The sequence below is a fragment of the Pholcus phalangioides genome, unplaced genomic scaffold (genome assembly GCF_987345545.1).
Source record: "Pholcus phalangioides strain wild (caught in Gottingen) unplaced genomic scaffold, Ppha-v1.0 ptg000042l_1, whole genome shotgun sequence".
In the NCBI taxonomy this organism is placed as follows: domain Eukaryota; kingdom Metazoa; phylum Arthropoda; class Arachnida; order Araneae; family Pholcidae; genus Pholcus; species Pholcus phalangioides.
In genome coordinates, this window is record NW_028301628.1 from 8,592,470 (window position 1) to 8,618,415 (window position 25,946).

General features: G+C 34.4%; 1 protein-coding gene across 2 annotated transcripts in view; it reads right to left on the reverse strand.

The window, feature by feature from the left end:
- LOC149064426 (DNA topoisomerase 1-like) overlaps nt 1-25,909 on the reverse strand; it is a 29,005-nt gene extending 3,096 nt beyond the window's left edge. The window contains exons 1-12 of one of the 2 annotated variants that reach the window (XM_089255043.1): nt 25,744-25,909; nt 23,761-23,838; nt 21,395-21,519; nt 17,440-17,562; nt 14,766-14,953; nt 13,977-14,121; nt 12,602-12,745; nt 10,284-10,529; nt 8,801-8,918; nt 7,275-7,402; nt 5,271-5,338; nt 999-1,148 (exon numbers count right to left, since the gene is read on the reverse strand). In XM_089255043.1, the coding sequence (XP_089111169.1) occupies nt 999-1,148; nt 5,271-5,338; nt 7,275-7,402; nt 8,801-8,918; nt 10,284-10,529; nt 12,602-12,745; nt 13,977-14,121; nt 14,766-14,953; nt 17,440-17,559 (1,307 nt within the window). In that variant the 5' untranslated portion in view covers nt 17,560-17,562; nt 21,395-21,519; nt 23,761-23,838; nt 25,744-25,909. Of the gene's footprint in view, nt 1-765; nt 847-998; nt 1,149-5,270; nt 5,339-7,274; nt 7,403-8,800; nt 8,919-10,283; nt 10,530-12,601; nt 12,746-13,976; nt 14,122-14,765; nt 14,954-17,439; nt 17,563-21,394; nt 21,520-23,760; nt 23,839-25,743 lie in introns of those variants that run through there. The other variant, XM_089255044.1, reaches the window with a different exon arrangement.
- Nucleotides 25,910-25,946: the final 37 nt, after the last annotated feature.

Genomic DNA, 25,946 nt, shown 5'->3' on the forward strand with positions numbered 1-25,946 from the left:
ATCTAGACGGGGTCCCATATCACGCCAACTGCACACGCCCCATACCACCACAGCGCCTCCACCAGTTTGAACAGTCCCCTGTTGATATGTAGGGTCCATGGATTCATGAGGTTGTCTCCATACCCGTACACGTCCATCAGCTCGAAGCAATTGGAACAGAGACTCGTCAGACCAGGCAACGTGTTTCCAGTCCTCAACAATCCAATGTCTGTGTTGTCGGGCCCAGGCGAGGCGTAAAGCTTTGTGTCGTGCAGTCATCAAGGGCACACGAGTGGGCCTTCGGCTCCAAAAGCCCATATCGATGATGTTTCGTTGAATGGTTCGCACGCTGACACTTGTTGATGGCCCAGCATTGAAATCTGCAGCAATTTGTGGAAGGGTTGCACGTCTGTCACATTTAATGATTCTCGTCAGTCGTCGTTGGTCCCGTTCTTGCATGATCTTTTTTCGGCCGCAGTGATGTCGTAGATTTAATTTTTTATCGGATTCCCGATATTCACAGTACACTCGTGAAATGGTCGTACGTGAAAATCCAAATTTCATCGCTACCTCGGAGATGATATGTCCCATCTCTCGTGCGCCGACTATAACACCACGTTCAAACTCACTTAAATCTCGATAACCTGCCATTGTAGCAGCAGTAACCGATCTAACAACTTTGCCAGACACTTGTTGTGTTATATAGGCATTGCCGACCGCAGCGCCGTACTCTGATTGGTTCAATATCTCTTTATTTGCATACGCATGCCTGTACCAGTTTTTTTTGGCTCTTTAGTTTATGACGATGTGATCACTAGTTGCCACCTCGTGATCGTGAATTTTTAGGACTTCTTTTATTTGCATTCTCTAAACAATAAATCACAAAAAAAACTGAAAAATTTAAAAGGGAATAAAAATGGCCAGTGAAAGGGTTTAAATTATTTGTGTGTGTGACTACAATTCAAAGAATTTCATATAGACACACACAATGGTTATTTATACCCGCTGTATATACTCACCAGGCTACGGTAATTCTTGGATCAATGTAATTGAGTTTAGATGTACCAAGGTTGAGATTTTTACTCTCCGCTTTCTCTAACTCTTGCAAAAGCATTTTTTTCAGTTGCTCTTTAGCCTTGGCAAGCGCTGCTAGTTTTCCATTATAAATGCTATTTAACAAGTAAAAAAAAAGAAAAGAACACATATTTTTTCTTTTTTTAGATGCTTAAAACACAAAAGGGCATAAAATAATATGGATAGGTTGAGATAGGATATTGGAATTATAAATGAACATTTGAAAAACACCCATCAGTAAAAAAAAATTCAGATTTAATTTTAACATCTAAGCAGTGTTCCAGAAAATTAGTTATCCTAAACATTCAATAAACTATGAATTCTCCAAAGGTTTTGCAAGAATGGGAGGTTCCTATAGAGAAGCATGACTGAGAGATGAGATTTTTTTTTACAAGTAGTTCTTTGTTATAATACACATTTGGCTATTTTGCACTGTTACGATTTATAGAATATAAATCCTTATAGAACCACTGTTAAAATTTTAATTGACATTAGAACCAGATACAAGTTAGTTATAAAGTCAGTGTCTGCTTCTTGCATGGGTGAATGGAGCGTGTGTCCAAGGACTACACATTTTAAGGAGCCCCAAAAATTGTCTGTCTTCTGTATTTTAGTGCCTTTCTCCTTTTTCTTGAAGTACAGTTGGCTCCCGTATTTGCAGTTTCTATATTCTCGGTTTTTTTTTTCATTGAAAAAAAATTTTTTTGGCTAATACTCAGCAATCGTCATTCACGTGTTTTGTTTACAAAATTTGAGTTGTACATGTTTAGGATGGCTCATTTTTTTTAATACTACTGATAATGTTTAAAAAGACAAAAAAAAAACTTTACAAAAAAAAAATTAATATACTGACTATATATGCTTGGAGAAAGTAAATCAACTGCTGCTGTTGCCCACCATTGTGGAATCAACAAGGTGAGATATATCAAGGAAAAGGAATCTGAAATTCAATCAGCCGAGGCTGTAGCTGCACCTATGGCAGCGAAAACTTTGCATTGCCTACGGGACCCATGTGTTTCTCATATAGAAAATGCTGTTTTTTTGTGGGTCAAGACTGCCACAAAAAAGGTATTCCAATTTATTGTAATATTACAAAGGAAAAGGCAACAAAATTTTAGTCTTCATAAAGGAAAGAGCTGGTGAAACGTCTATTTCATCAGAACTTTATGCAAGTAAAGGTTAGTTTCATAGGTTTAAGAAACAATTTGGATTACGCAATGTAAAAAATCACTGACGATCAAGCCTCTGCCGATCAGGAGGCAGCTAGAAAATTTCCAAAGAAATTATAAAATACATTGTCACGTTAGCAAAACAGGTGGAGGGAGAAAGGTTCAATGATATGGATATAGAAGAAATTGAACAACTTATTAATAGCAATTCAGATGCATTAACCGAAGAGGAATTAATGCAGCTGAGTGAATGCTCCTGAAACTGACGCTGTACCAGATGAAGATCAAGATAAAGTAGAAGACCAGTTCAACATATGTAACATAGCGGAAAGGCTTCGCAAGTTCAAATAAGCAATAGATTATTTTCATGACATAGATCCTATGGTACGTTCTTCACATGTAGAAAAATTAGTAGAGGAAGCCTTATCAACATACTCCAACATACTTGATGACATGAAAAAGAAATAGCAAACACAAATCACAGTGCTCTTTCAGAAAACATCTCCACCCTCTTTTACATATCCTTTAATCCCTGCGTCATCCTGCTCTTCTCCTGATGTTCAATAAACGAGATGTACAAAAAAAACCTATGTTTCGGTTGTTTGCAGATTTCAGTATTCATGGTCACCGCGAATACGGGGGGGGGGGCGACTATATTGCCAAAGGTGGAACCATTAATACTTATCTGTAGCCACAACATAAAGGTATCGCCAAGCCCATTATTTCAAGTTCATTTCACGTATTCACTTTGCCATCTTGTTGAATTCTTTAAAGTAAAATCAAGTACTCCCAATGAAGATACAAAGTAAGCAAATGCCATAGCATACTTCAGTTTTTAAGGTCATAATTACTATTTGATAATACTCTGCAATTGAGCCTCAAAGAATCTGATATAGGAAAGGGGTCCAAAAATTCATGTTTGCCAGGGCCCTAACTAGAGAGGAATTGACCCTGTATACAGTGAAACGTGTCTAAGATGGACACTGCATGAGACGGAAACTTGTCTTGAACATAATCAAAAAATATCTGTTCGATGATTAGTGCTTCCATATTGCATAAAACTGAAATCTGTCTAAAACAGAATATTATTTCAGTCTCTTGACATTGTTTCATACAGGTTTCATTGTATCTTGGTATCTTAATTATCACCCCTTTTCCTTTGCTCCGAACATAGAAGCAACCTAGAAACTGCAGTGAGTCATATATTGTCAATTGTGATTTTTATTTTTATTTTAGATGTCCGGCGTGATGACAGGCACGCAAAGGACGCTCAAAACGAAGATTATCAAGTCATATTTTCTTCTTAATTTCTAGTGACAATTAAGATTTCATATACATCCATCCGTTGACTGTAATTACGATTTATTTATTCGTCTGTTGAACGCTGGGGGGAAAAATTTGGCTGGATTTTCCAATCGTGTCCGACCTTTGGGAATGCTCTGATGTCTGTATCGAATGGGCAGCGGGGCACGTCTGGTAATAAAAGTTTAAAAAAAGTGAATCGGGTAATATGAAGTACCAGATTTATTCTGCTTTCAGATTCGCCACCAAGTGAAACAGTGATAAAGTACTTCAAAATGTACACCTGATTCTCTACAGGCAGTGCAGTTCGATTGTTACCATTATTATGTCTGCTATATGAGAAGATTTGTTTGTCAGTCTCTGGAATTTAACATTTAACTCAGGTTTTTAGGAGTCATTCAAGTATTACGTCAGCATCGATGGGGGGTTCCGATATGCTAACTTTTGATGACAGGGGGGGGGGATGATGCTTACGCCATCAACCACCCTTTATAAAAATATGAAATATTCTTAATGGCATTCTGTATGTGGTTTGTAAGTCTCCTAGAGAGCCACTTTAGTGATCTCTAAATGTTTCGTGGATCCTTTAAGTGATCTAGAAATGTGTTTGGGTCGCTTAAGTACTCTCAAACTGTGCCAGCATCATTCAAGTGATCGGTAATTATACCGCGGATCAATTAAGTAATCTGGGAATATGCCGGAGGTAACTTGTGTGATGTACAGCTGCACTGGGGGTTGCTTAAGTGCTCTAAACTGTACCAATTGTCACTCAAGGTGACAGTCTAATAATATTTTAAATGTGGAACAGATCGCTTAAGTGTTCTGTAACTGTCGCGAGTTACTTAAGTGATCTGTGAATGTGCCACGGACTGCCTAAATGCTATGGCATTGTGCCATGGGTCACCTAAGCTATCTGTAATTGTGTTGCTTAGTTCATTTTTACAAAATTAGGTTTGAGGGGGGCAGGCCACATCAGATAATCCCACATTTGTCCAGGCTACATTTTGTCCACGGGCGAATGATTTATCAGTATATGGCTTAGAGGGAGGTTTCAAATTGTTTCTGAATGTGAATGACTGAAAAAATTGTGCTATAAAAAACTTTCAATTAGTGGAAAAATGTTGACAAGTCCATGAAGGGATGGAAATGAGTAGCGATATGATAACTGAAAATTTTAATTGCTCAGTCGGTTGATTAAACCGCTTTAAAAATGAAACTCTATGCAAAACTATCAGAATCAACAGCTATGAGACCAAAAATCAATTTCATGACTACAGTTCTGATCATTTGTTAATATTAGAACGAAATGACCTGAAAGACATTTTAATGCAAATAAAGCAACAATTTCCTATGATTTTATTACCTGACAGAGCACAAATTGGAACTCCACTTGTAACTAGAAGTCCATTATAACAACAAATTTCTTCATGATTGTGAACTGTCGTTATAACAGGCTTCTACTGTACTTGAATAATATTGCTGATAATATATTCATACTGAACCAATTTGCATCCATGAACAAAATATTCTGATAATTCGTATGATGACTGTCTCTAATTACTAAACATAATCCACTTACAGTATGCAAAAGCCTGTTTCCTCATCAATGTGCCGTGATACAAGACAGATAGCCGATTTACAAGCAAGAGGCAAATGGGTTAATAAAAAACCTATTGTAAAGATTGTTAATATGAATGAGTTACTTTTTCAGTTTAAGTTATGAGAATTATTTAAAAAAATTGTCACCTGCTTCCAATCCTTGAATGATGAACTTCCGAGCTGAGTTTTGCAATCTGATGTTTTTTTTCTGTAATCTAATGAAATATATGAAAATTATGAGGATATATGCATACACACAACTTAAAAAGCTGTAAGGAGAGATGCTATTTTTATCAGTCACTTAGCATTACACAAATCAAACACATCACAAAAAAAAAATTAATGCTGAGATGAACTTTAGAAAGAAGTGTTTGTTGTTTTTGCCGACAATCAAACCTGGGTCTTCGTGTAATCCGAGCAAATGCACTTATCAATTAAACTACAAAGACACAACCATTTCTTTCCTTATTAATACACCACAACAGCATGATGTGATGAGTAGACACATATTACGAAGGTTTTTAACAAATTTCTGTTGTGAAAATGAATTTTGTTTTGGAAAGAGAAAATTCAACTGCCTTCGCAGGGAATCGAACTCGTGTCCTTTCACTTTCCAGGTGAACACCCTAGACCACTAGACTACAAAGCAAACGAATCTCTCAATATTTCCTTGGAGCTTGAGTGCACTGAACAAGACCATACATGGATGGCCGAACCTGACTCAGGCCAAGCTCACAACTGCTGATGCTGCCACCAGATGGCGACTTATGCAATGATACCATCACTCTCCGCTAACATATGAAAGTTTTTAACGACTGGCTGTTGCAAAGATTAATTGTTTTTAGAAAGAGAGAAAATTCAACTGGGTTTACGGAGAATCGAACCCATATCCTTTTACTTTCCAGGTGAACACCCTAGACTACTAGACTACAAAGGCAACAAATCTCTCAATATTTCCTTGGTGCTCGTGTGCACTGCATCGTATGGTAGCAGAAAGTGACGTCATCCTTGCATAAGTCGCCATCTGGTGGCAGCGTCAGCAGTTGTGAGCTTGGCCTGAGTCAGGTATGGCCGTCCATGTATGGTCCCGTTCAGTGCACAAAAGCTCCAAGGAAAGATTGAGAGATTTGTTGCCTTAGTAGTCTAGTAGTCGATTTGTAGTCTAGGGCATTCACCCGGAAAGTGAAAGGAAGTGGGTTTGATTCCCCGCAAAGGCAGTTGAATTTTCTTTCTCCCCCCCAAAAAAAATCTTCACAACAGCCAGTTATTAAAAACCTTTGTATGGTAGAGGAGAGTGTCGTCATCCCCTCATAAACACAAAGTAGCCTCCCTTAACTAGCAACAATCCTCTTCAGGTGGCAACAGAAGAGAAATCTTTGATATGCTATAATGCTAAAAATTGCTGAGAAAAAATAACCTCTCTCTCTCTCTACCGTCATCATCTGGAGGCCTATGGCTGAGTTAAGAGAGGTTACTATGTCCCTACTCAATGAATCAGGCTGCTGAGCATGTTGCAAATAAGGAAAGAAATAGCTGTCTTTGTGGTATATTAATTAGTGTGCTTGCCTGAATTTCAAGGAGTAAAGTTCACTTCCTAGCGGAGAAAATGAACTTTTCCATACAAAGTTCATCTCAGCATTATTATCCAGAAAGTCTCTTTCTTTGATGTGCTATAATTAAAAGCTGAATGAATCAATGAACGATAGAACTCTGACACCCGACTTATCTCGTTACCGAAATCTCTTCCCAGCCCAGCTTCATGGTAGAGTCTAGAACACTTTATTATTAAACCAGAAAGAAAACAAATATAGAAAAATATAACAATATATTTCCCTGGACAATTTGGTACTGTAACAATTTGTAATTAAAAGGCATATTAAAATAGAAATTTTGCCAAACAATTTGCATTGCTATGATCACAACAATTATTAAAAAAACAAAAGATACTTAGAATAATTGAATTTATAATGGAATATTGTTTTTTTCCTCTACTTCCAATTAAAAGAGCTAGAATAGCTTAGACATAGAAAGAAACAAAGAATTTTGATCTTCTCTGAAAGAACAAAATGACATTTTATTTGCTAACTAATCTCCAAATAGAAAACACACCTGTAAAAATAGAAAAAATAAAATTTTTAAACAAAAACTCACTTTATGATGCAAGTTCTTCAAACTTTCTTGAAAATTCATGGGGACTTCTCGCATGTGATTACACAAGATAGCGACATCTCTGTTTGCACATCTGTAATTATGGAGTTTTTCGGCAAGAGATATATTTCCTGAAAAAATCGTTTGTGAAAGAGGTTTAGGAGAAATCAGTCATTCAAATCAACAAACGGTTTTATCATTAATAATCATGGATTTTCTTTTTCCTCCTACATATGATAATAAATAATCAACTCTGAATAATTCAGTCTTAAGAAAGACCAAAACTTTTTAGATACGTTCCTGTAATATCATCAGTTATGTTGAGAAATACATTCAAAAAGATGACATAGTTAATCCACTTCTTCCCCCCCCCCCAAACACATAAATTTGTGTTACAGACTAAATGACAAGCACCAAAAGAAATCCCTTTTTTTAAACCACAAAAACTTATCCTGAAGTGTATTTGTACATGTTTTTTAAAACACTACCATTTTCTAAACACTATGACTAAGAATTTTGATAATAATTTTGCACCAAAATGCATCATAATTAAATAAAAAAATGATAAAAATTTGTCTAGTGCAGGGGGTGGGGTGGGGGGGGGGGTCTTCAACCTTTCATGTGATGCGGGCGGAGCATGGGGAGCATTGAAAATTTCAATTAAGTCTGTGGGCCACCATTACTAATTGCCCGTTTGCAGTTGTGTGATCATAATGACAATCTCACATTGCGAGGATCCAGGTTTGAACCACACCAGCAGCACAGTGGTGGTTAGCTGAAATTGGTTTTTTGTAGGGTTGTGCTCAATTCGAAAAAGAAAAGCTTACAAATCAAATGTTATATAGCTATATTAATTATCATTAAGAAAAATTTAGTTAATTTTCAAAATAACTGGCGGGCCATGCATTCAAACCCCTGATCATCATGTTATTGTGAATTACTTTCTTTTCAGTTTGAAAGGTTTATTAGGAAAGCATGAAAAAGCATGTGGTTACATTTGTCGCTGAAAAATACTGAAAGAAAAATTAGTAACAATATTTCAAAAATCCAAAGAGCCCTTTGCTGCAAATTCGAATGATAAACACTGGAGAACAGATAAGCCAACATGACACGCATTTAAGCACCTGACCATGGCCACTTTATACACATAAGAGCTTAGACTTAACTTGTAGTTGATAAAAGATTACAAACTATTTTTTTTTTGTAACTCCCAGTATTAACACCGAAATTTGTCACACTTTTTTTCCATTGGCAGAGCAACTGTGGTCATTTGCCATACAGACAATTTACTACTCCTTTTAGTCCCAAAAAGGAGAGTCATTGTGGAATATTTTGTTGGGTTGTTGAGGGGCAACTTAAGAGTGTATTGGCATATTTAGTATTTCCTTGTTGCTGCTATTAGATATTCTAATTGTTAGTAGGTGAATATGTGGTGAGAAACATAAAACAAACTTCAGATCAGTTGAAAAAGATATTTATGAAAAGTCTATTCATTTACATAGACCAAAGACATTAATCAAAGACATTACCTTTCTTAGGACGGTGATTTAGGTTGAATTCAAACAACCATGAAGCATGATATGTTCGGAAAACTTTAGCAGTCAACCCTGGCATAAGATGGTTGAGGTAAATATTCAGGTCAGAGGCCTAGAAAGCAAGAAATAAATAAAATAAAAATAAAATAAATAATAATAATAAGCACACATATATTTCTATTTATATACAGGGTAGTAAGGAGAGTCCCTAGACCACATTTTATTGGCAAACCATTGATCTTAGAGGCATACTTCCAATTAGAAAAAGTATCCAAATAATGAGTAGCGCTCAGATATGTCATTCATGTTTCAAGGGGCTGTTTTTTAGTCATTAAAATACAAAAACTAACTTTCTATATGGACACCGTCCTAAAAAACCCAATTAGAAAGTTTTTGCCCTACCTCTTCGGACCAACAAAAAATAAATCCATGTTTCTAAGTGCAATATTTACTCAGATATTTGAATTAAAAAATTGGGAAAGAACAGCTAAAAATGCAGGACAATGCTTGTTTCCCTTATTTATATCATTCTTTTCCAAAATTTGAATTCAAATATATCAGTATATAACACTTAGAAATGGGGAATTTTTTTTTTTACCTCAAAAAGAAACAGGGCAACAACTTTCCAATTGGGTTTTTGAGGATAGGGTGTCCGTGTAAAAAGTTTAATTTTGGACTTCGATAACTATACAACCCCTTGCAATGTGAATGATGTATCTCAGGTCCACACATTATTTGGATACTTTTTCTAATTGGAAATATGCCTCTAGGATCAACGGTTCAACAGTAAAATGTGGCCTAGGGACTTATTACCCTGTATATTTGTTACTTTTAATACATATTTAAATGAAAGTCCTATTCCACATACAGAAATGTATTGATAATTCAGTCATATTAATTGGTAATCACTTCTTTTGAAATATTTTCAAATATAAATACATATTACACTGAAACCTGTGTATAACGATACTGTCTATAACAATAAACCTGCCTATAACGATAATTTCTTCGCTTCCAACAGAATTAATATTCAACAGAAAATAGCGCAAATGCTTAAACTCAAATAATAATCTGTCTATAACAATATTTTTCGAGGTCCATATATTATCATTATAGACAGGTTTTACTGTATTATGTTTATAGTCCATGTCTGAAATCTAGCATCTTCACAAAGTGGCTACCTAATGGTCAGTCAGTAAAAAATTTGGCTTCCAAAAAGGCATACATAATTGAAAAATTTACAGAAATGCTGAAAAACACCTTAATGAAAGAAATAATTTTAGAATCAATGAGAAAAATGATTTCATAATTGATGAAAACCCATAGTTGATAAAAAAAGTAGGTGACTTTGTAGTTCGTGAACTACACAGAAAAATCTAATTTGTCTGAAACGTTGACGACTCCTGGTCTAGATCATTTAATTTCATTGTTAAATTAATGTTTACTAGCAAAAATTAAATATGGCAATCCTACTTACATTGATATGATCGAACAGCTTGTCTCGATGTTTTTTGCCCTTCACAAATTGCTTTAGATTACACCATACCAATGGTGGAACAATTGCTGTATGTCTGTAATCAACAGAGTCCTTTGCTTTGAAGTTGAGTTCCACACATTTTCCTTCTGCAGATGAAGACAGTTTGATGTGTTCAACTCGCAATGAGCAACACCCTACGGTGTCTGCAGTGTCCTCCTTCTTCTCATTGCCAACTCTTAATGCAAGCTAGACACATTGAGGAATATAGATAAGTGTTTTCTTACACTTACATCATAGTAACAAATTAGAACAATATGCATACAGTGTCACTTATTTATTTATTTTTGTTTATTCAATCTTTTTTTCCCTTTTATACCACAGTTATGTTACATGAACAAGTATTGATCAGACTAGAATATACAGTTCAAGATTAGATCTGAACAGCTTTCTCAAATGCATTTCCACACTATATTGTCGAAAGCCTGAGTCCTTTTTTGGAGTTTAGACATTTTCTCAAATTTCTAGAAAATACAGGGCAAATCATTCTAAAATTTTGGTCATGTGAATTCCCATGCTCATACTCACAAATAGTATGTTCACCTTTTGTTCCCCAGATCGACGGCAATCGATCATGATTGACCTTGAATCTCTGTGAGATAAAATTTTTGTATTTGTTATGAAAGACGTAGGAAATTTATTCAAAAATGAACTCTAAACACTGTGTTAAGATGAAACACTTGATTAACTGTAACTGTTAATCTTGTCAGTGATAATAAATACATATATCTTGGTAGAAAACTGTTTTCTTGTTATCAACACACACACACATTTGTTGTCAGCATGATTTTAAAGTGTTATTCGGGGGATGCCACACCAGTCATTGAAGTATACGTGCTATTCTCACAAAAATGCACACAAGTATTGCACAAAATTAATAAAATATTTTGTGAAATCATTTGCAGTTTTTTTATTATATAGGCTTGATAAAAAATCTTTTTCTTCTTTGTTGGTCTTCTAAATGCATTCATGACTACAATTTTCACCGGAAATTGTGAGTACAAGCATAGGGTTCACGACTGAAATTTTAGAATGATTTGCCCAGTATTTTTCTAGAAATTCCAGAAAATGTCTAAACTACATAAAAGACACAAGCTTTTGGAAATATAGTGTATTCCCAAGTTGGTATTCAAAACCAAGCCTTCCAAACTAGAGATTTGTGCACTAGTTGACTAGTTGTGTAAGGTAGCTTTAGTTTCTTTGGAATCTTCAAAACTATGATGAAACTTTACAGAAATGATAGAATAACATAGCACCCCTCCCCCATTAGCTGGTATGCTAGAAAACAACAAGAGAGACCAGTATGTAGAGAATACCCATATTTTTCAGCATGCAGAGAAAATTGATTGAAAAATTCTGGGAAAATTCTTAAATATCTAGACTCTAATACCGATTGAATTGGCTGATTTGAAGCGTGTTTGTTTTCTGCATTTTAGGATCCTTCGTGTTTTACGAACTGACAGTTGAGTGGTTAGGAAGCTAGCTTCTCATTGTGCAGGTCTGGGTTCGAATCCCGATTTGGGCATGGATATCTACTAACCCTAACAAATTCCCTAGACAGATCGTAAAGATCTCTTGGGAATATGTGATTAAAAAAAAAGACTATGTTGGAGGTCGGTTTATTGCAAATTTTGGATACTAAGCATATTCGTCCTCATAGATTAGATGAGCTAAATAGAAAAAATCAGTGGACTGTGAAGTATTTTGGTCTTCTTTGATCATGTGTGCAAAATTGTAGTAAGCAGAGCAAAAAAATTAAAGAATTGCACTGCAAACATCATAAACATATTAAAGCAATAGAATATTTCTACAATTCATGAAAATGCAGAAAAAAATGTGCAAAACACAATATCTGTATTTTGAATTAGGATGGCGATAATTAAGTTATAGCAATAGGTAAATGCTTGATTTCCATTTAAGTTACCAAATTCCTGGACATTTGCTACACTGAAAACTTTTTGTTTTTATTTTATATTCCAATTAATATTTTTTTCTATTTTATTCCAATTCGTGTATTTATTCAGTACATATTTAATTTAGATTATATGTATATAATATTGGTCTTCTGAATGTATCATGTGAACCCTATATTGATCCTCACTTTTCCTGGCATCCTGGGAATGGACCAGACTCCAACATTCAAAAAGCTGGTGTTCCCCAATTTTTAAGGCATGCCAGCTAATGTGAAGGAAAATAATTAAACAATTTAAACAGCATTTAAAATCAGGTTTAAAAATCAGGGAATGAAAATTATTTCATACCATGTCGATGAAATATAAAGCAACAGCTCTTTGTTTCACAGCTTCATTTTCTGATGTCATATGAGACATGTAAATTTCACGAATTTGCTGGATATTATGTTCTAACATGCGCGCCAGCTCATATTTGTGAAAATCACTCTTACCCTATAAAAAAATAAGGTAAGAAAAATTATAGTGATTTAATAAACTATGTATTATAATTTTATCTAATAGATAATTTTAAGCTCTTGAAAAAATAGTATAATTACTTATACCATAGGACCCAGATAAGCTAATGTGGACCGGACCTACTTCAAATAATCCAGACCTAATTAAATTCTGATTATAGCGCTTACAGCGGCAATCCCAAAATATCTCGGGTTTTCAAAAACTCTTTCATATCAGCAACCCCGAGCCCAGATACTGATGTAAGTTTTTTTCTCCTGATAACATTTTCCTTCCGCCCCTCCCCTCCCCTCTCCCATCAACCAACTGCCAGCGGACAGAGTGAATCAGTTTTTGTTTAAAGCCTGATAACAAAAGGGGGGGAGCGCGAGGATGTTTTTTTCTTTCTCTTCAAGGTAGTTATATGATTAAGTGTATAGCATAAATAACAGAAAACTATCGTTGTTTTTCCCATTCCTTGGTTTTATTATTATTATTTTGCGTTGGGGGGGGGGCATATTTTTCTTGAAAATAGGTGACAATTTCTAGAAAGTTTAGTGATTTCTACTGTGACAGTTTTGTAATGTGAATCAGGAAAAATTTGAAAACTGCTTAAAAGGTAAAATGAAATAAATAGTGGAAATTACATGCATGTAATTTGTAGCTTCTGTAGTTCAATCTGTAGCTTCCACTGGCCTCCTGAGCTGTTCCATTGCCTCCCCCAAAGGGCAATATCCATTATTTTGAAAAATAATACTAGTGTAAATTTCGACTTTTACAACATAAACAGCTCTCTCTACATGCTGTAGCATTCTGTGAACAAATTTATCATGGCACTAGGTTTTTAGCCAGTCGTTTAACTACCCCCAATTTATGAAAGAACTTATAAAAAGCACCTCGGATAACCCGAAACTTAGTTGGTCACAAGATTGAATCCCATTTTAAGTTTTTTCTATTTTTTTGGTAGCAAAATTATTTTCATAAAAGATTTTTGAAAGTAGCCATGTCGATTTTACTTTGCAAGAATTTCATAATGTTACACTAGCAATGTGAATACTTTCATAGGAATTCAATTTTATTAGCAGAAAGCACTATAAATAGTGGAAAATATGCTGAAAGGTATACAAAAATCTGTCTTTTACCAACATTTGAACACAGCAGATAAAAATGAGCCTTACAACTTACTAGAAACATTTGTCAACAGAACATTAAAAGAAGAAACCATATTTACAGTTATCTTTGATGTCCCGTCAAGTCTTATATACTTTGTCTTGTTGGTGACATTGTCCTTCCAGCTTGCCAACCAAGTCACATTTTGATCATGGATAACATTTTTCCAGTTACCGCCACATGAAGGTTTGGGAATAGGGACACCTCTGGTAATGAAAATTTTATCCACCAATAATTAAATAAGGTGAAAGGGAATGTTTGGTTTAACCCATTTGCATTCAACGCTTAGTGATGGGGAAGCTTGCCATTCACAGATTACTCTGCTTTTTGATGCAAATGGGTTAAAGGAACAGAACACTTTTGCATAGCAGAAATAAAACTGGTGTGTTGCCAATAAATGTACAAAAACAAGAGCTAAAAAGTTCCATTTTCTGGTAACCCATCATTGAGAAAAACCATCAAGAGCTAGTTACAGCAATGTTGCTATGTCTTAAATTTACCATAATCTACGAGCCTTGATCGTGTATATTCAAAATGTATATTATATCAAAATATTATATCGACCAAAGATTTAACAAAAAGGAAGAACCAAAATGTAAAATAGATTTGACAAGAAACCAAAATATCATCTGATGCCTTATGTATACAGGCAAAAAGAAAAGAATAACCATTTTATACAATTAGATTTGAAGAATGTTAAACAAGTTCATATTGTTTTTAGTCATGATAATCATTCCTTCAAAGAAAATGCTAGAGCAATGAATTGAGATGTTTTTAGAGTTGTGTTTCTAGGAAAACGAAAAAATAGGGAAAAGATTTAATAAATTATGTGTAGCCATCCAACACATACTTTCCAATGTTGATTGTGACATCAGCAGGATTCACTCTTCGTTTCAAAAGTCCCATTTTAGGATGATTTCCTTTACCGCAAAAAAGACCGGGTGGTTCAATCTTGAAATTTCCAATTTTTTGTATGCTGCCATCGATGTTACAATATCTGAATTTCATAGCTGTTTTATCATTCACTGCTTTGGATAACTATTTAAAAAAATAGGAACTTCATTATATTGGTTTTTATAAGAAAAAAACAACAGTAAAGGTAAAAATGGCAAGGAAGAACTAAGAATTTCCTATATGCATATCTACAATCTATGGTTGCCATGTCTTCAGAGCATATAATGACCCCAATCATGCAGCATGGGATTGGATAGGCTTGAGAAATCAAAGTAATTTAGGCACCAGCCTAATTTTTCAGAGAAACCAATTATATTTTTCAATATGTGTGCTTTTTAATCTTTCACTAAATTTCAGGAAAATAGTCCAGTAATGTTTTTGTTACAAGACTTGGTAACTCATTTTTATGTATGACACAATTTCCAACAATTTTGTCTTGTCCATACACTCCAATTTAATAATCTCCTACATTTAGACAGCGATGATAGTTTTTCAATTCCCATGGGGACATGCTCTGCACTTAGGTGTTACACTGCTTTTCACATATTTGCTGACTCCAAATGATAAAGCAGAGATCATGAAAAGTTTGGTATCCCCATTTAAATTTGGCCTGCTACTTGCAAAAAAGTTCTTAACTCATCAAATGTTTCTGATGAAACAGGTGTTATGGAATATATGATCTGTTACGACTTTTACAATATAAGTTTTATGGAAGAAATACAAAAACCATTCTTTCGCTTGACAAAGGGTGCGTCGATTTGAGATAAGAAGGTAACCTTGAGAATTTTTTGTGTAGGTAGATAAAAACATGGTTTCTTTCACTCAAAATCACCGTTCCCCCTTTTTTTACGCTTGTCTTTGCTTTAAGAGTCGTACATTAAAATAATTTCGTAGAGAGAGGATTTAAGACTGACTAGTGTTATCAAATTAAAAATTATATCAAGTATGATATACAAAGACGTGAAGTTATTGCAAATATTGGACGGCTGAAAAATATTGTGGGCATGGGAGCAGGGGTACTAAACCCAATATTTTTATGTATTATCAAAATGGTAGCAAATATTGAGTGGGCTCGAGCTGATGGACTAGATACAAGTATGCGCCTACAGTAATCTGACATTATGTAGTTCACTAGCAGTTTATTTGGCATTATATTATCTGTCCATATTATATAATACCTAATGGTTCTTTTTAATAAGATATTATGCTTGAGAATTAATTTGTAATTTTGTATTCGATATGCCAAATGCCGGTGAGGCCCCTAGGAGCAGCGTCGCTCACACTACATTCCAGCGATTATAACCAACAGGCTGATTGGTTGTTTTTTCTTCAAATTTTGTAAAAGAGCTTTTATCAAACATTTATAGTGTAATCCTGACCTGTGGGTGCTCATCTTTGATATTGGTGTGAAAATTCTATTTATAAATCCCTTCTGGATATGATCAGCATGGTGCTGCAAAGTACTATGGTTACTCATAAATTAATAGCACCCCAACTCTGATGCCACAGTTATACCTACAAAGGTACATAAATAGTTCCTATATTACGTATCAGGAATTTCGCTGAATATTGAATTATACTGATCTTTGGTTTTAATTTTAAAACCTCTTGTTTAAAAGGGAAAAAAAACATGCTTGTTTTAGAATGAGACACAAATGAGAACAAATACTTGTTCTTTGGCAGAAAACTCCCATCTATTATTATGATGAATATCCACTCATATACATCCCACATCTCTATTTAGCGAACCATCTCGAAAACCTGTTCTGAGACCAAGAAAAAAAATGTAACGAGAATAATTCTCTTTCCCTCTAATTCCTCGTTATGATCATGAATTTTCCACTTTTTGGTGAATTTTTGCTAGGGAAAGAAAAAATGTGTTTCACTGAAAGGAGAAAAATAAAGAAACATTCTGGGAGTTAATATAAACATGTTGCAATAATTTTAATTATTACATAAGTGTTTTGATACCATAGGAGAAATACAATTTCACAAGAACTGACCAAATGCAAAATTGTTTTTCAAGTACAGGCTTTGTTATACAAATACAACGACACAACAGGCAAAACGCCTGTGTGCCGTTAAATACGAGGTGGCTGAGAAAAAAATTCCCATAACAAAAATGGATGTCATATATTTCAAAAATACATCAACCCAATTAAAAATATAAGTAAACAAACATAAATAAAAATATAAATAAAACAAACAATACATATACATGATAAAATATTATACAATGCCCATAAAGAGTACTTATGGTTGTCTTATTCTAAGTACGGATAGCTTCTCAATTTACGCTAACATATTTATCATATTTATTTTTAAACGTGTCAATCATGTTAGAATGCATTAATTTGTACTAAAGCATTCATAGCTTGCAAAATCACCCAAAGCAAAATGTTTTTCACTGTTGTGCAACGTACATTGCAGATTTTGGCATGTTCTGCATTGAGGGCAGAATATGGGGTGCAAAATCTTCAAGCAGGTAATTTCATTTTGTATTTCATTTAGAAAAAGTATTCCTTCATGACAACACACATTTGAAGCCTATTTCAGTGTAATATTCTTACATGCTTCTTATCGGTAGAAAGTCGTTTCTTCAATTCTTTTTGCTTCTCAAAGTACTGACTAATTTCTTTGAAGTTGCAGAATTTCAAACTGGTGATCAGTTGCCTTTCAGTTGGCTTCATCACCTGCATATTAAAAAATATCAACAGGTTACAGTTAAAAGGAAAAAAAAAGGTAAAATATAAATTAATTTTAATTCAAAGATATTTCTTAATGAGGATTAGTTTTAAAGACAAATGAAATTTTTCTTCTTTCACTGGTTTACTGGTCAGCTAATGCAAAAGGCAAACGCTCCAGACAACAAACAATAAACAAATTTTCTCTCTCTAATGGTTTTATTTGTTTGTGGTTTTTGACCACGATGTTTTCAAGATGACTGTCCATTGTATGGTCCAAAACGCTTAAATCAATGAAAGAAGAAAAAAAATCATTTGTTTAATAGTGTTAAAAATATCTTTGAATTGAATATTAAGGGTTCAAAGCAATGACAGCAAATATAGAGGTAACTGGATGAAATGTAAAGACAAATTTTGGAATCCCTTCCAAAATTCATCTCCACATTTTATCTGGTTTTTCTGGCACTAGAGGAGAACCGCATCATCTCTCTAATGACAGTAAATGACTTCAAACTTAACGATAATGTTCTAAATATGGTTGTTATGAATTACAACAGAAGCATTTTTTTCACTCAGCTTTCTATTGTACTTGGAAAAATTTACATTTTCTTACACTTTCCTTCAATATCATTTAATAGTACAGGATAAACAACATAGGCAGAGATAGACTTGAAAGTCTGGGGGGCACAGTCATTATTGTTGGGGGGTGCCTCGCCCATGATAAGCACAACTTTACAATTTCATTAACACGTACAGTGAAACTTTGGTTTATGAGCATAAGGCCTAAAGTACACATGCTACTAAGCAGCACAAAAGCGTGCCACTTTCGAGCAAGTGCAACCAATGATAACATTGGTAACATTTGCTTAAATGCAACCAATAAGCTTATTAGTTGCATATGTTCAAAATTGGCATACCCTCATGCTACTTAATAGCATGTGTACTCCAGGCCTAATTTGTTCGGTGAACTTGCTCATAATCCAAAACACTTGTACATCAAACTTCCCCATAAGAAATAACAAAAACTCAAATGATTTGTTCCATGACCATCTCTCTCACACCAGCCACGATTCTTAAGCACCTATAAAGCTTTTTAGGTCAAAAGCAGTTTCCGGGTATCTGTGAAAGGGCCTGAAATCAATTACTTGCAAATACGGTGGTCAAATTGTATAGATGTTTTATGTAAATGATCTATCAGCACATGGGAAGCATCTTGTACTTGATTCTATATTTTGAACTGTATCACTCTATACTCTGAAGTCTGAATGAAAATAGCACATGCATTATACAAATATGAAATATATAAGTGTTCATATATTAATAATAAAATAAAAATAATATATATCAATAATATATAAAAATATAGTGAGAAATCTAATAGGAACATTAGTTAGAAAATTGAATTTTTGCTTCAATTTATTATCTAAATTCCTTCTGACTCTACTTCACATCTAGCTTCATTCGAAACTAAAATATTGTAAAATTCATTAATTTTTCAAGCATATATCAAACATCAGAATATGATAGTCCAACCTCTCTCCAACTTTTTAAAAAATTTTCTTTGAAAACCGGTTTCAGGGCAATTTTTTCTTTGTGCATTTTTGCAAAGAAACATGCAGCTTCTTCAGCTTCTTTGCTCAACTGAAGCGTTTTTCCTGAAATAAAAATGGTGTGATAATGAAACAAAACTAGTTTTCTTGCAAGTTGAATTTTTGATAGTCAACACGAAGCTTTATCTTGTAATGCAACAATGCTTACGACCACCTGATTTCATATATGAACAACTTCACTCTTCTAAAACTGTATACAAAGAAACTAAATAATATCTTGAAATTTAATCAACATTCTTTTCCCTCAATGTGACTTTTAATACGACTCTGAAATACGCTTTCTATAATCAGAGATCAAAACTTAATATAGTTAATTCATAATGCACAATGAAGATAATGACTCTCCCCCACCCAATAATCTTCAGTCCATTGCTTTATATATAAACTTAGTAATCATTTTATATTATGACCACCTCATAACTATTTCATTTGGACACATTTTGCTTTCAATACAGCATTGATTCTTCTTGGCATGGACTCAACTAGATGTTGATAGGTCATTTGGAAATCTATCCATACTTGATAAATAGCACTTTCCAATAGTGCGAGATTGAATGGTTGTGGATCTAGATGTCTGATGGCTCCTTCAACTTCATGCTGCAAATGCTCAATGGGATTGAAATCTGGGAATTGTGAGAGGTACATGAGCTAAGAATACTCCCTCCTTCATGTTGTACAATACCAGCACTATGACAGGATGCATTATATTGTTAAAAGCAGCCATCCCCATTGGGATAAACCATCACTATAACAGGATATACTTGGTCAGCAATGATGTTTAGGTATGATGTCTTACTCAGAGGTTCTTGAACACGAATTGAAGGGCCCAAAGTATGCCAGGAAAACATTTCCCTAATCCCTACTGCCTCCACCAGCTTGAAGGAGTGTAGCAATGCACTTGGCATCCATGTTTTCGTGCTGTTTCTGCTAAATTCTCACACCCCCATTTGCATGGTGTAACTGAAAATGGAATTCAACAAACCACATAACTTGTTTCCAATTATCTACTGTCCAATCTTTATGCTCCTGAGTGAATTCGAGATGTTTTATTCTTGTTAGCTATAGACAGCAACAGTGCTTGAACTGGCCATGTACCATGATGATTGTACAGCCCACAATGCTTTCAGAGATCCTTTGAAATGATCTTTGATGTGTGTATTTAGTAGGTAATGAAGCCAATTTCCTGGTATGGGAGTGATTGAATGCTATGTTAGAATAAATTTTATTGTCATTGTCATAACAAGGTAGTTGCTATAAGTTTGTTGGTTTGAAAAAAATAATGAATAGTGCATTTTCTTTTTCAGAGTGGCAGGGAATGAAAGCTTTCGTGAATGACCATGCACTTATTATCAATCTCGACAATATTAAATTGTGAGAGATTCTGCTACAACATTTCAAACATTTAATAATATATTATTAGCAAAATATTTTTACTATGCCAGGTGCAGATTTGGGGGGGGGGGGATGTTTATCTCCCAAGAGCCAGATAATAAGGAAAAAATTGATCAGTTCCATAAAATGAGGGATGATTCTACATACACACACAATTAGTTACCACTCTCCTAACACATCTGCCTAGATCTGTGCCTGACCATGCTTCTCAAAGTGGATTTTGAGGACGTGACAAAAAATGAAAACTTCAATACAACATAAAGTAACTGCATAAAAAATTGCTGTCAACTTATACAATAAATATTTTCTTAAATTTTTTTTTTTTTTTTTGAATTATTGCTCAATCTTTCTTTTCTCAATGATTATGGAAACCCAGGAAACCTCCCTACAACAATACTCAATACAACAATGAATCCCTCTACAACAATATTTTTTCTTGGTCTACAGAGTGTCGTTATATCAAGGTTTCACTTTATTTCTCAATGCAAAAATGCCCCAGATGAAAACACTCCAGCCCATATGAATGAATGTCAAGACTCTGCCACCAGACTTATCTTGTTGCCAAGATCTTTTCCAACTCAGCTTTCATGGCAGAGTCTGGAACAATGTGTGTGCACCTAACAGTCTGTGGCTCCAGCCTACAGAAAATTTTCACATACACTATTGACATATATATATATAACAGCATCGCACTATACTGTCATGCCAAACTTGAGGAAAACAAAAAAATTAACGAAATGTTGCTCAGCACATCCTTCATGCACGGTTCAACCAACACAATTCTTAATATGATACAGTTTCATGAAATATTAATAATGGAAACAAATGAAATAACTAACCTTTATAGTGAAATTTTACACTTTTTGGCAGAGATCTGTATCGAGATGGAAAAAATGGACCGCGATGTTTCAATATCCGCCACTTTGAATCCTTTGTCTTTTTCAATTTTGAGTCTTGCCACCTACTGATAGTTGAATTTGAAATATTATCAATAAAAATATATGAATATACACTGCATTTCACACTGATATGACCAATGTTACTATCTATTGTAATAGAAATAATGATCTGAGAAAGTTGAATGATTTTTTTCAAGATTAAAATATAATTATAGCAGAATTGCACAACTTCCAGCCTGTGGGCCGAATGCAGACTGTCAAGGGATTACATCTGGCCCACAAAAGATCTTCTGGTAGAAAAGTATCAATGCACACAACATGTAATAAATGCCAAGGCTCATCATATTTTCTTCAAAAAGATACAGGAAATACATATCCATATTGGATATCCCAATTGTTGTGGAAAGAATTACAAGTGAAGTTGCTAATTAGAGCCAAAAAATTTTTAAAGACAAACAAAGTTGCCTGTTACAGTTAAAAAATTGTCAAAAGCAAGTAAAATTTCCAACTACAGCCAAAAAGATTGTCAAAGGCAAGCAAAGTTGCCATCTATTGCTAAACTTGCTGGAAAATCACCAACGGCGGGCAATAGGAGGCTAATGCAAGTGACAATGGGTAAAAAATTTGCTAAAGAAACATACATATATTTGATAAATATGTAAAATGGATACATGTGTATGAATAATTAATTATGATAGAATCATAATTATCATAATATAATTTATAAATCGCAAAAATAATCTTTATTTCAAAAATTCAAGTAACCCTTGTTAAAATTAAGGGAAAACACCGTAAATTTCATAAAAAAGTTAGGATGACCAAAATTACAAGAATGTCGCCTAAATGATAGGTAATATATGGTCGTACCATACATATATACAAGTTTCTGTCTTACGCAGAAATAGTGCACATCCTGACAAGATTGTGCACCCCTGTCATATAGCAAGTATAATAAAATCTGTCTTTACAGGAATCTGTTTTAAGTGGAAACCTGTCTTCAATAGAAAAAATCTTGGTCCCGTGATCCTTCGGGTTCGAACCACACCATCACCACAGTGGTGGTCAGCTGAAGTTGGTTTCCTGTGGTTCCCAACTTTGAGGCGCAAATGCGAGCAGATCTCCCCATTAAAAAAAGTCTTGCTACAGAGAGCAACAGGCCTACAATGATGAATCATTCAATCATTAGACTTCACTCATAGTTAGAAAAACTGGTGGCAGATGGCAGCACTACACATAACAAGCATTACACAGATACAAACTTCACGCCAGGTTTCACTACACGTACATTCCAACATGTACCAATTCGTTAGAGGTTCTGCAAAGGAATATGGACGAAGTGCATGCCTGGTTTAGTAGTAGCAGTTCCGTGATCCAAAAATGCCAAAATACACATTTAAAAACCTGGATTAAATGGAACCTGTATAACGCAGAAACTTAAAAGTAAACTGGGCCCTCTTACCAGAAAATTTTGTACAAATATTTAGTGTATTGCAACCAATAGATCGCACAAAATTTTAAAGTACTCAACCAAAATTTTATATGCAATCTCTGCTTGCCAATGCGAGTTCTACATTATCTACCCTTGGATAAGCAAAAAAACCTTTTCTATACTTGATGCTGTGGTTTTAATAAGCCATATGCAGTGAAGCAGTTGCTTTCTGAAATTGTAACAAAATTTTTTAGAAGAGCAAGCTTTTCTATGGGAAAAATCAGTGTCATAGTTTCATTTCCTAATGATCACAAGACTTACAAAATTGTATGCTTTCAGGGAGAGCAGTGCTGAGAAAAAGGAACTAGACCGAAAGAACGGAATTAGAGGGAGGCAAAAAGGGCAGCAGAACAGGTAGCAACATTTGGAAAAGTTTAGGTGAGAACAAGAATAGTTATAAAATCATCAAATTTTACAGCGGTAAGAGCAGTAAAATCACATTCTTTCTCCCCCCAAAAAAATCTTAGTTACAGCCCTAGAGCAGGGGATTACATAAACATAGACGACAATGTACAAACTGAATCTGTTGTGACAGATATTGACACACTCATTGAAAATTTTACAGAAAGTAAAAAAAACTTAAATGTTGTCAATTCAAAAGCAGTAGAGTGTGGAACGTTTTATACCAAGGCTTATGCTGTGAAAATCTAATTTTAGATCATGTCAACAGAACCTTTAAGCAGAAACCTGAGTTCAATGAAAAAAAATTCTGTCCCTTGCGATTCCATTGAAGACAGGTTTTACTGTATTACCAAATATATTGGGAATTAACTTAAAAATTTTCAAAATGATTTTAAATGAAAAAAAAAAAACTCACCACTTCTTAATTTCTTTTTTCTTCACTCTTGGAGCCATATATATAAAGTCACTCTTCCAAGATGTATTTCTTCAAAACCTTCGATAAAAAAAAACAATGACTAAAATAAGCTTTAAGTTGATTCAAAATGGCTACGAAAAATTTTGGACTTATTAATTTTGTGTAAAATCACTTTAGCTTTTCTTAATATATACAGGGTGAACGTGATTTATTCTGCCAAACGAAAAGGGGTGATAGACGAGTCCAAGTGGAACATAAAACACCCTACCAATCCTGCCCTATCTCGAACCGTTTAAAGTTATGGTGGATAATCGATTATGGAGGAAAAATGTGTCAAGTCTGAAAAACCCAAAATTTGTGGAAGTTTCTGAGAAACCTACATGCAAACTACACATATATTTAGAAAGTGCAGAAAAAATCCTATAAGGTGTCACCATTTTCATCAGAATACCTAGATTTAATGGCAAGCTACAAGCACTGAAAAATTGTCAAATTGTCATCAATTCCGCAAACACCCTTCTAGCTACAATCGGTAAAATCAAATTTATCAAAAAAACCCCTTTTGCACTGCAACAGTAAATTATATCGGTGCTCTGGTTCAGGAGAAATTCAGCCCTTCATTTGCAATACATTACTGACATCAGCATTTGTCAAATTAGGCATTTTAGTGGATTTTGGCAACAATGTGATTTTCCAATTCAATAAAAACATATCCCAATAAAGGTGGTGCTACCTAATAGGATTTTTTTAACAAAATCAAACTGTCACCAATTTTTTTTTTTTTCACAAACGCGAACATATAACACACAAATGCCAATACATAAAATACAATATATATCACTACACAAATACACACACATAATACAAGCACGTTGTGGTTTCAAGGGACTGAAAAGTCCATCCAAAAGGCCTAAAGGAATTTGTTATTGAACATTTTGTTTTATCAGCAACTCTATTATATTTATTAGGGCTAAGATTCCATAAGCAGGGTTGCATCAAATTAGGTAATTTCCAATTTAACCTTGGTGACATCAAATTTTTTTTGCTCGCAAAATATTTTTAATATTTTGAAAATCAAGATTGCCAACGACAAAAAAAAGAAACTTGGCAATTCTTTTCTCGCAAGTTAGAACAAACAAGGAGAAATTCTACACCTATCGAAAAAGCATTGGCCATGGGCTTTACCGAACCAATGCATTTGGATTTTGTGTTCCTATTCCGGCAAACCCAATGCCAACAAGATTTCATGGTGTGATCGCTGTTCAGAACCATTTCGGACAAGAAACTATAGTTTCTTCCGCAGGTTTCTGTCAAAAAATAAAAAAGTGTTCAAGTGTTTTCTCGCATCTAACTGAGGAATACTCATCCATGAAAAAGTTTAAAACCCACAAGCAAAAAATACATCATGACAAACAGGGCTTCGGCCTATGCTCATTAAATTTCAAAGATAACAAAGACGATAACGAGACCTAAGAGGCTCATAATAACATCCTTGGTGGCAATAAAAAATGAAATTGGTGCTAAAATAGATAATGACAGCATGTTGGCTTGAAAAACATTGTCGCCAATGGAAAATTTTGAAATAGTCGAAGTGCCAAGTTGGCGACAAAAAATAATCACGGAATCTGATGCAACCCTGCTTACGGAATCTTAGCCTTTATTGTTTTACCATTTTTAGAAGTACTTGAAAGCTTTGTTTCTTCAGAGCTCTTTGTTTCCCCCCCTCCCACACCACACCACTTGTTGCAGCTTCCTTTTCTTCTTTTAACCCCCAGAGTGAGAACTAGTTCAGGCCCTTTACGAAATGGTAAAAAACTGGTTGGTCACTCCGCGGATTCAGACCAAAGCTGAATAAAGATTCTTCAATCGCTTTGATTCAGACCATCATAAAACATAACTGATATCATTATATATCAACACTTACAAACCAGTAATTTGCATTCTCGAGTGAATAGTATCTAGAAATAGGAAAGAATTAATTACCGATAATTAGGAAGTGATGTAATTAATTAATCAAGCCCCTGATGTCTAAAATTTTCATTTCTACTTGAATTTCAATTTAATAAACACAAACCTGAACAAATATACAAAAAACTATTTTTCGTTTTGAAATTCCTTCCTTGCTATTTACCCAATCATGTTGCCAAATCGTTTATCGTAATTATCACGAAAAAAAAAAGAAGTTT